Source organism: Protopterus annectens, chromosome 12.part0 (assembly GCF_019279795.1).
Source record: "Protopterus annectens isolate FY-2018-M chromosome 12.part0, PAN1.0, whole genome shotgun sequence".
Taxonomy (NCBI): Eukaryota; Metazoa; Chordata; order Ceratodontiformes; family Protopteridae; genus Protopterus; species Protopterus annectens.
In genome coordinates, this window is record NC_056746.1 from 1,317,792,382 (window position 1) to 1,317,804,483 (window position 12,102).

A 12,102-nucleotide genomic window follows, 5' to 3' on the forward strand; every position below is an offset into this window, starting at 1 on the left:
ATTTCTTCCCACAATATTTACTTCTCTGGACCCTTGTCTAGCAGGTTGACTGACATGATCCCCGGGGTGAATTTCCTATCTCCCATCCAATTATCAAGGTTCCTTTTGAAGACGGCCAATGACGCGCTCTGCTTGACATGTATGGGCAGTCTATTCCAGAGTATGGGGAGTCTCTGGGTCAGGAACCTATCCCTCCAGCATGTTTTGTTCATTGTGATGACAAGGTTTAGATCCCTGGAGTGTGTGGCTCTGAGGGATTGGGATTTCTTTAAGTGGAGCATGTCCAACAGCTCAGGGTTTGACATGGCCTTGTATGTTAAGCAGAGATCACCTCTGAGTAGACGATATGCCACAGAGTATAGCTGGAGTTTTTTAGATGGTCAGTATATGGCATCTGCTTTAGGCCTGTGATTCTTTTAGTGAGGTATTTCTGTGGCCTTTCCAGCTGTTGCAGATGTCTTGTGAGGTACATACCAAATGGGGCATTATACTCTATAATGGGTCTAATGAGGGATGAGTACAGTGGGACAATGACCTCCTTTTTTCTGGATGAAAAGCCCTTAGTGATGAGGTGTGCCACATAGAAGGATTTCCTGACTGTTGTGGCGATGTGGTTATCGAAAGTGAGACCACTGTCCACCTGTGTCCCTAAGTCTCTCATCACACTTTCAATGTTTGGTCTCCTGCCACCTATGTGGTAATTCATGGGTACATGTTTTTTTCCAAAGGGGATAACTATACATTTCTTGGCATTAAGCTTGAGCCCATGGCTCTGGCACCAGGCATCTGTTTCTGTAAGGCCCTTTTGTAGAATATCCACATCATTTGGGGATTCAATAATGGCTCCCAGTTTGCAGTCATCTGCAAACTTTGTTAGCCTGTACTTCAGAGAAGTAGATGCCAAACAAGAGTGGTCCCAGGACTGAACCCTGAGGTACTCCACTTGTCACTTGTCTGGAGCTGGATTTGGAGTCGGCTACTTTTACAGTCTGGGTTCTGTCAGTAAGCCAGTTGGCAACCCGTTAAGTGATGTAGGTATTTATGCCCAGCTTAGTAAGTTTATCTATAATTCCAGAGTGGGGGATGGTGTCGAAGGCCTTGGCGAGGTCCAGATAGGCTGTGTGGACCACCTTACCCTCGTCCACAGCTCTGGAGACTGACTCAAAGAAGTCAATCAGATTCAGGAGTCAAAATTGGCCCTTCGCAAACCCAAACTAGGTGGGGTCCAGTGTTTGAAGGTCGCCAATGTCTTTGTTTATAAGTTCCATGATAATGCGTTCCATGCCCTTGCAGATCAGGCCTGTCAGACTGATGGGACGGTAGTTCCCGGGATCCAAGGTGGATCCTCCCTTGTGGAGCGGGATAACTGCAGCTGTGCACCACTCAGTGGGCACGAAGCCTGAGATGAGGCTATGATTAAACATGACACTTAGGTGAGGTGCCAGTTCATTTTGTAGTTCATTTAGTACACAGCCTGGGATGTCATCTGGTCCCATGGATGCTGTATTCTTAGCTTTGGAGAGTGCGGTTTCTACCTATGTGGCCATGATTGTCGGAATTTGGCAATCATTTGGTATTGAGATGGGCCCTTTAGGGGGTGAGAAGGAGGTGAAGTTGGCACTAAATCGATCTGCCAGGATATTGGCAATATCCTTGGAATCAGTATATTTAATGCCATTCTTTTGTAGCTCAGAGCAGATCTGAGCATTGCCATTTAGATTCTTGACATAACTATAGAATGCCTTGTGGTTGTCTTTGGAATCTTTGGCAATTTTATTTTTGTAACTAGCTTTTTAGGATTTTATGAGGGAGCTCAGCTTCTTACTGAGGCTGGTGAGGGAGTTTTTTGCATTCTGGGATTTTCCTCTTTTCTGCAACAGTTTCTTCCTTCTGTTGTATAGTTTGTTTAAAGCAAGGGTCCACCAGATTGGCTTCCTTTTTCTGAAGAAGAGCATCTTGGTTCTATATGAGATGGCACTATTCATGCATGAGTCGATGTGCTTGTACAGTGCCTTAGTGTAGGATTCTGCAGTCGAACTTCCAGGGTGTTGTGAAGTTTGTCACTTCTGACTTCAGTAGCATGAAGTTGGCTTTAGAGAAGTTTTTTAAGGAGGTTTCCTTATTAGTGGGTGGGGGTGGGATGTGGATGTCAAAGGTGATTTGCTTATGGTCAGACCTGACCAATGAGGGGGTGACCACTGGTGTGGAGCATCTATCTCCCATGTTGGTAATGACCATGTCTAGGATATTGGATCCCCTGGTAGGACAATGGATTAGTTGATCCAGGGCGTTGGAATTTATGAATTCCAAGAACCGTTGGGTAAAGGAGTTGATACCCGAGTAGATTTCCCAATTAATGGCAGGGTTGTTGAAATCACCCAGTATTAGGGTGTTTGGTTGTATCTTAATATTTTCCAGTATGTTTAGAAAGGTTTAGTGAGAATATTGGGGCATGGTGAGGGATCTGTAGCAAGCTACAATTTGGATTGCAGTCTTACCTAGTGTTAGTTGCACCTGGAGAATTTCAGATGCATTGTGTTGGGCGACTAGCCTGGAGGTGTGAATATCCTTGGTGAATATGGACACTCCTCCACCTTTAGTGTTTCAGTCTTGGTTTTCTGGCCGAAAAGTGTGGCAAGAGTTGTAGCCTGGTATTGCAGGGGTGCTCTCTGGAGCCTTGAACCAGGTCTCAGTTAATGCACAGATATTGATGTTCTCCATTTTTAGGAGTGCCTCAAGAGAGTGCATTTTGAGGTTTAGACTTCTAGCATTGAGCAGCATTACCTTCAGATTTTGCATGCTTGTATCTGTTATGGTGGTGGTTTTATCCTTTGAACCTTGCCTAAAATAAGCACTATAGGGGTGGCAAAAGCTTTATCCAGTAACCTGAATCCCAGGGGAGACAGGTGCAGACCAACTCTGGAAAAGCATCATGGCTTGTCGATCATATCTTCCCAGGCAGACAGATACTGGATCCCCTTTGAATGACACCAGAAGCTTAACCAATTTTTGAAGTCAATCATTTTGTCCTTATACTGTGATATAATTCTGGGCGAAGGCAGGATGCTACTCAGGGCTAGGGTCATACCTGCCTGGGCCACAAGATCCAAGAGCTCTTCCATGTCTCTTTTCATGTAGTCCAGGGAGGTACGTTTCAAGTCATTCACTCCAACATGGACAATGACAGAGTCGTATTTGTACTTGTTGTGGAGTGACTTGAGTGCATGCGTTATGTGGTGGATCCTGGCAGCCGACAGGCAGCTGACTGTAATTTTCTCCTTGTTCAGCCTGGTGAGTGGGACATCAGTGTGCCTGACTATAGAGTCACCTATGACTAAAGTGTTGGGTACATTGTCTTGCCTTAGGGGCTGTTGTTGGGTGGCACACTGGTGTTGTGAGCTATGTGTCACTTTGGTTGTGACTGGTGTTTGTTTGCGTTTCAGCTTCGGAGGTCCTTGTTGCTTGGGCAGGTTAATGTTAAGGGCCTCCGCATATGTGGGTTTAGTGTTGCTATGTGTGGGTGTTGATGGTGTGGGTTTTGAAAGGTACGAGTTGCTTGAGATGTAGTGCAGGTATTAACCTTCTCCTCTTGACTGTCTAGCACAATCATGGCCGGAGAGAGCTTTGCTTCCAGTTTGGCTATATAAGTGCATCTCTCAAAGGTTGTAGTGTTGGGTGGTAGGAGGAGAGGATTGTCTGTGTACATGAGGCAGTTGCCGCATTTCCTCAGTATGCCCAGATTCATTAGGTGGACAGGAGAAATCACCAGAAGCTGACCCTTGGACATGCTTGTTTAGGTGCTTTTTTTGTAAAGTGTAAGAGCTGTTTTCCTTTACCTTTGCAAGGTACTTTGCAATTATAGGCTGTTTAGTGCCTACGATTAATTTCTCCTTATTGACAAGGAGAGCTAAGTGCTTGTATCACTTTAAGGCTTCCTAGTGCTTTCCAGCAGGTTCTAGAGCAAGTGTTAGTCACAGGAGTTCAGATTTTAGTGCTACTACTGAGAAACACGCTAGTTCTAAGGGAAAATTTGAAGAGCAGACTTTCTGGCACCTGGAATAGTTTAACTGTAGCCGCATGATGCGAAAAATGTGCAAACACACGCGTTTTTAAGCCAGAACTTGAAAGGGATAGAAATCAGCCCAAAAAGGCTAATAAAATTATAATTTCAGAGCTGGAAACCTCACCTCTAGCGTTAGATAGGCAGTACAATGCTCACCAGTCCCACTGGTAAGCAGTAGGACTTCCCTTGCCCACAGCAAGGTCTGGATAGCTCTGAGCACAGAAAATAAAGTCCAAGACAAGCAAAGCCTGGGATACGGACTGGCTAGAAAAGGTGGGAAACGGGCAACAAGATAGTATTTTTTTTTTTTTTTTTTGTTGAAACAGGCTAAATGATGCAATAATACAGTAAATAAACACAGAAAAAGCTAACACACTTGAGTGTGTAGTCCTAAACCGTGAATGCAATTAAAACTCGACAAAATCAGCAATTTAAAACTTTTAAATGAAGCAAGGCAAGTGCACAACTGAAAAACGATTTAGGAGGCAGTAACACAGCAGAAGTAGCTAGTCTACATATACAGAGAAGTCTATATATACAGAAAAGTAGCTAAAACACACAAACACTTTAGATGCAGTGCAACCTAGAGCACTTGAGTTGTAGCAATATTAAGGCAATTACAGTTATAATAAATGCTCTAAAATATACTCTATATTTCCAAAATGTTTGAGAAGCACAGTCAGAACCAAGGAGATTCAGGCAAAAAAATTTTTTTTTTTTTGAAAGGGAAAAAGGAGAAATAGAAGGCCTTATCAAATGTTCTCTCTGTATTCGGTAGAATGAGCTAATGACACTAGACTGGGAGGAGTGTCCCAGATCAGATTTACAGTAGGGGCAGGCAACTGCAAAGCCACCAAGTATAACAGCAAGACACCAACAGGGACACTTTTTTTTTTTTTTTTTTTTACAAAAACACAAAAGAAACAGCCCCCACTAGCCAGCAGCCAATTAACACATTCTAGCCAAGGTAAAGAAAGGCTTCAGCTAATTCAAGATGGCCTGTTCATGTGCTTTGAACAAAGACTGTATAAACAAACAAGCCCAGAGCCAGCAATTCTGACTAGGACATATTAAAGCTATTAGCCTACAGAAAGCCACAAAATGAAAGTTTTTAAACAGATAAAGGAGCAATGAGACTCTACAGAATGTTTTTTTTAACTGCAAACAAATCAGTTATCCGTGCAGATTAGTTAATAGCAATAAAAATACACTAAAAAACTGTGCAGCAGGCAATAAAAAGTGCTATATATAAATTGCTAGAAACAATAATCAGTATAAATAATCGAAAAAACAGGATACTTGTATATCTCAGCTAAGAGTTGTAGTCAACAACTCTTCTCCACTCTGCTCAGTGTGTATAGACAGAAACCCTCTCAAAGTTAGGGCTTAAATACCAGAAGATACAACCTTAGACACCTATTTTTTTTTTTTTTTTTTTTACAAAAACACAAAAGAAACAGCCCCCACTAGCCAGCGGCCAATTAACGCAATCTAGCCAAGGTAAAGAAAGGCTTCAGCTAATTCAAGATGGCCTGTTCATGTGCTTTGAACAATCACTGTATAAACAAACCCAGAGCCAGCAATTCTGACTAGGACATACTAAAGCTATTAGCCTACAGACAGTAAGCACTACAGAAAGCCACAAAATGAAAGTTTTTAAACAGATAAAGGAGCAATGAGACTCTACAGAATGCTTTTTTAACTGCACATAAATCAGTTACCTGTGCAGATTAGTTAATAGCAATAAAAATACACTCAAAAGCTGTGCAGCAGGCAATAAAAAGAGCTATATATAAATTGCTAGCAACAATAATCAATATAAATAATCGAAAAAAAACAGGATACTTATATATCTCAGCTAAGAGATGTAGTCAACACCTCTCCTCCACTCTGCTCAGTGTGTATATTCTGTTACATCAACAACAAATTTATGCACACCTTATATGTATCATCAGTTCCCCAGGAAGGTGGAAATATCACCTTTTTGTAGATAAATTAAGCTAATAAAATAAAAAGCACACATACTATATGCACTAAAATAGACATTACCCATACTAACAAATACTCCACTCTAACACAAATACCTACAATATGAATCTGGCTTACTAAAAATAAAATTAGAAACATAACTAGACATTTGGAGTACATTAATGTCAAAATGTACCTGATCCTAAACAGAAAAAAAAATATGAAAAAAAATCCTATTTTTGCAGTCGCTGTTTTTTTTCTCAAGTAAAAGTGTAATATACTTAGAGCAATGGAAAATTAATGATAGTTTACCACTTACCTCTTCCAGTGGAAACAAAGTTAATTAAATACAACATGCTTCTCCTTCTCCTTCTCCTCTTGACTGTCCACTCTAGCACAATCATGGTCTGAGAGAGCTTTGCTTCCAGTTTCGTTATGTAAGTGCATCTCTCACAGGTTGTTGTGTTGGGTAGTAGGAGGAGAGGATTGTCTGTGTACATGAAGCAGTTGCCGCATTGCCTCAGTATGCCCAAATTCACTAGGTGGACAGGAGAAATCACTGGAAGCTGATCCTTGGACATGCTTGTTCAGGTGCTTTTTTTGTAAAGTGTAAGAGCTGTTTTCCTTTACCTTTGCAAGGTACTTTGCAATTATAGGCTGTTTAGTGCCTACGATTAATTTCTCCTTATTGACAAGGAGAGCTGAGTGCTTGTATCACTTTAAGGCTTCCTTGTGCTTTCCAGCAGGTTCTAGAGCAAGTGTTAGTCACAGGGGTTCAGATTTTAGTGCTACTACTGAGAAACCAGCTAGTTCTACGGGAAAATTTGAAGAGCAGACTTTCTGGCACCTGGAATAGTTTAACTGTAGCCTCACAGTACTGCACGGTGTGAAAAATGTGCAAACACATGCGTTTTTAAGCCAGAAACTTGAAAGGGATAGAAATCAGCCCAAAAACTCTAATAAAATTACAATTTCAGAGCTGGAAACCACTCCTCTAGCGTTAGGCAGTACGATGCTCACCACTCCCACTGGTAAGCAGTAGGACTTCCCTCTACCACAGCAAGGTCTGGATAGCTCTGAGCACAGAAAATAAAGTCCTGAGACAAGCAAAGCCTGGGATATGGACTGGCTAGGAAAGGTGGGAAACGAGCAAACAAGACAGTATTTTTTTTTTTTTTTTTGGTTAAAAAAGGCTAAACAATGCAATAATACAGTAAATAAACACAGAAAAGGCTAACACACTTGAGTGTGTAGTCCTAAACAATAAATGCAATTTAAAACTTTTTAAATGAAGCAACGCAAGTGCACAACTGAAAAATGATTTAGGAGGCAGTAATACAGCAGAATAAGTAGCTAGTCTACATATACAGGGAAGTCTATATATACAGAAAAGTAGCTAAAACCCTCAAACACTTCAGATGCAGTGCAACCTAGAGCAGTTGAGTTGTAGCAATATTAAGGCAATTACAGTTATAATAAATGCTCTAAAATATACTCTGTATTTCCAAAATGTTTGAGAAGCACAGTCAGAACACAAGGAGATTCAGGCAATTTTTTTTTTATTCATACCCTCACCTCTTACAGTAAACATAAAAGTGATATTTTTTCCTCATGCATTATGTGCAGGTACATTTGCTGACCTGTGTGTGTGTGTGTGTGTGTGTGTGTGTGTGTGTGTGTGTGTGTGTGCTGTGTGTGTATGTGTATGTATGTGTGTGTGTGTGTGTGTGTGTGTGTGTATGTGTACCTGTGTAGAAAGCTGAAGTGCATTTGTATGCAGTATATCTAGAAAGGATAGATTTGATTCTTAAACCCACTGTTTATTTAGTTTGCAACTGCAATTGTAATCGATTCACTTTTACTCTGATTTCATATTTTAAAACTAAATCTCAAGGCGCAGTGTGCTTTATTCAGTTAAAAAAGACTGTTCTGTATGATCTATACAGTTTAATAACACATTAATTATTAATCAAAACCTTCAAACATAACAGTTACTCACATGACTGCTGACAGTGATTCATAAAATAAATCACAATCTGAAACAGCTTACCTTATGCTTGCTGTGTTTTGACTTATTTTGTGCTTTGTTCATAAGTCTGACTGTTGTCTCCCACATTTCCCGGTTGTCCCGGTCCCACGCAGTCACTGTAAACGTTGTCTCCTTTGAAGGGAACTGAACCTTGCGCGTAGCATAAATGGTTCCATCCTTCCTAACATTGAAATTTAGATTGCTAGCTTCATATCGAATTCTCTTATTCCCAGCACAATCATTGAAGTTTACTAATAGAAAGATAAAAAACAGAAGAAAAACAACATTGAAATTGCTGTTCTATAACGACACAATCTAATGTGATCTTGCAACATTTAATTCCCATAGGTCTTTTTACTAGTTTTAAGTAACCATCAAGAAAATGATTTTAATGTCCTCCAAAGCCTTCCAGGCAAACTTAATGGAAAGATGCATGTTAGTATAACATTAACTATAGGCTTATGTTTCTCTGCATTGTAATTTAAAGTCTGATGATATCGTAAATGAAATTCTTTTTTTTTTTTAAGAAAAGAAGAAACCATATTTCACAGGTACTGTGCTGGATCATGCACAAGCAGTTATAGACCAATCATAGAATTCAAACCATTAAAATGCAGCTTTTGTGCCCAAAAGTGTAAAAAGTATAATTTTTATAGGTTCATAGGTAAGTACTTGGCTAGCTGCCCTTGTGTGCCACATTTTAAGCTTACCTAATTTCCATTTTGGTGCTTGAATTAACCTATTCCATTTTGTGTTAAGACTGCCTTTACCCATCCCCATGGTCAATAATTGTGTATTACTTACTCCTAGTGAAAATAAATCGGATCATATCAAAAAAAATCTGGTGGGACCCATGTGTGGAATAACTTGCCTCTATCCATCAGTAGTACAGAGGGCAGTCCTTTGGTAAACTTTCTAATATTTGTACATAGATCCAAGTTGTGCTTAAATATGGACAGAACTGAGCTTTATTTTACATGGATGAGGAGTCTGTCCCAAAGCAGTGGTATGTACTGCAAGATATACCTGTCCCTCCAAACCATTCTCTTGATGTTACAGAAGAGGTTTGTATCCTTAGACTGATCATTTCTGATGCTAGTTGACTTGCTGATGTGCAGTAAAGCCATCATTACTGAGTCTGAGGATGTCTTGTATGCCACACACAGGTCACGTCTTAGCAGTCTGTAAGATACCAAGTATAGTGACAGGACTTTAAGTCAGTACATGTAGGACATACGGTTTAGGATTATTTTAGTAAATCTATAATGTGGACATTCCATGTGCTGCATGTGAGGGCTGAGTAAAGGGAGAAAATAATATCTTTAGATATAGACACAATCTGTTTGTTTATAACCTGCACAATATAGAAGGGCTTACTCATGATAGTGGACAATACAGAAGGGCTTACTCATGATAGTGGACAATATAGGACTTGCTCATGATAGTGGACACATGTTGGTCAAAAGAATCTTACTTTAAGAGTGTCCTCAGTATGCTTTTGCCACAAATTGCTTCCTTACCCTTTAATTTCTAATAAGTAAAGTCTTATATAAACAACAACGCCAGGTAACGGAGTTGAAGTAGGTCAGGATGGCCTACTGCAGGTCTCTGTACTAGTGTCAGCCTGCTAACCAGAGTGGACGGTGTTAGTGGCATCACACAACATCATGAAAAGTTCAAGATGGGCATCAGTTGTGGACAAGGTGCTGTTATAGTACCCCATTAGGCACTCAGCAAAGTTGCTGTGCAGGAAAAACAAACATATCGTGATCTTGCTAACACATCATTCCACCTTGTTGCAGTTCACAGAAAATGAAAAAGACAGGTCAACTCACACTGGCTAACCCAAGGAACAAAAAAGATGCTCCATGTGCACAAATATATGTTTAGACAGGTTTACTATCAAATTCTGGAAAGGCATTCCATCGAGTAATGACTTACTCGACAAATAAACTTGAAATTACAACATTAGAAAGGCACAAAGACAAAATCAGTAATGTCGACAAGTTCATTTTTGACACAGTCAACACTACCCAGCATTTCTTACTGTCCAGACATGTCCAACTAATGATTTGCAGGGGAAAAAGGCCCCCTGCACCCCCCACACCTCCTGCTAACTACATATACAAACTCTGAGATCACACTATAGTGAGGAAAATGGTAGATTTCCAATCTCCACTGTAGTGTGATCTCCATGCAGAACATCAACTTCACAACAGTGAATGCACACTAGCGTCAGAGGTTGTGGAGTTGATCATTTTTGGTTCACTTTTCTGCATATTTGAAAACTGCACTTCGAACATGTGCATCTCGATACCCTGCACTTCATCAAAGTGATGGTTAACCGTTTTGACATAATGTGACACAATTTGGTGCTGAAGGTACTACCAAACGTTGGCATCAGTGTTGTGGCATTACAGGTTTACACAGGCTATGTGCATTAGTATGTTGATCACTTATTTCAATAGAGTCATGCTAACTGTGGCTAGCACCATTTAGGACTGGTAGTGGATTGTGGTCTGATTGCATTTTAGAGATGGTGGTACTACCAGAATCACCATGTTATGAGGCCCTTCTTGGTATGATATGAAACCTGGGCACCATTTTGCATGAGAATACTTACAGATGAAAATCTGTAGATTACAGCACTTTACATAACAAATATATGATACTGCATATAAAATAGCTGTAATCAACACCTGTCATGTATGGCAGTGACTTTGAGTAGAATGCCATGAGGTATGTGTGACTGGCATGGCTGGGGTGATAGGTTACACCATTGGACATTGGGTACCTAGGGAAGAACAGTAAACATAGGAAATGAAGCCCCCACACACATAAAGATAGGCATAATAATGCATTGCATTGTATGGAGGGGGGTTAATAGTTTGTGCAGAGCACTGCATGGCTTCAATAGGCAGGTGCAGGAAGGGGTACAGAGAAGCATATCCATTGCAGCAGAGTGCACATCGAAGGATTGGGAAGACCAGTACAATAACCTGCCAAACAGTTACAAAATGTGGGGAGAAGGAGACAGGTGTTATAGGAAGATGTCTTCCAAAGCCTGCTTGACACACTCCTCCACTGACTCACATGTGTAGCCCAAAGGTGTCCAGGGCTTGCCATAGTACTCTGACAGAGGCAACAGCTGGAACTATTCACTAGCCAGATAATAGAGTTGTTAATGTTGGCCCTTGGACCACATGGTGTGTGTGTGTGTGTGTGTGTGTGTGTGTGTGTGTGTGTGTGTGTGTGTGTGTGTGTATCCTGAGTACAGGCACCACAGCCACAGTGAATTATGACCAGATGTAACAGGGAATAGTGCAGGACATGAATGTTATGGGCAGCCTTAATAAGCCTATGAAACAGGTAAACTGAAGCATAATTAGTTAATTAGTATGATATTCTATGCAAAGGACAAGGCACAGATACTAACCCTAATCAGGCAACACAGACAGTTGCTGAGACAGCTTCACTTTCAGATTTATGCAAATGGACTGATACCCCTGGCCATCAGGGGTCTAACAGTAAAGGCTGCCAATGTTACATCTGCTTAACATCTGGGAAACCCTCACCAGGATTCTCTTGAACATTTCCATAGTTATACTCCTTCAATATCCCCTATGAGCACATGGAGTGCCATGCTTGTTCATGGGAGTTGTCCAGGTCATGGATGATAAAGCTCTATGGTTTTCTAACAATGGATATAGGTTCACCTTGACGTTCTACACCATCTTTGATACAGACCACATCAAGCTCCAACACTATAAGTCAGCACAGTGGACATTGCCAAAAATAACAACACTGCAGCTCAACCCTACCATCACCTTGTGATCCTTGACCCCCACAAGCTGGTAGCATATGTCATATGGTTTCCAAATTCACCCCATGACCCCATAGCATATTATAGTGTTAGTATCACCTGTCACTGTGCTCCAACACATACCTGCAAGCGATGACTGCCCATTCCCAATTATAGATAGCCATGGTTATGACTGATGTGCAGTGTGACAAGTTCATAGAGTGCTCTGCATAGCTTAAG

The 12,102-nt window shown here is 40.8% G+C and overlaps 1 protein-coding gene across 1 annotated transcript in view; it reads right to left on the reverse strand.

The window, feature by feature from the left end:
* CDH4 (cadherin 4) overlaps window positions 1-8,307 on the reverse strand; it is a 2,239,932-nt gene extending 2,231,625 nt beyond the window's left edge. The window contains exon 1 of the mRNA XM_044090376.1: window positions 8,082-8,307. Coding sequence (XP_043946311.1) covers window positions 8,082-8,147 — 66 coding nt within the window. The 5' untranslated portion in view covers window positions 8,148-8,307. The remainder of the gene's footprint in view (window positions 1-8,081) is intronic.
* Window positions 8,308-12,102: the final 3,795 nt, after the last annotated feature.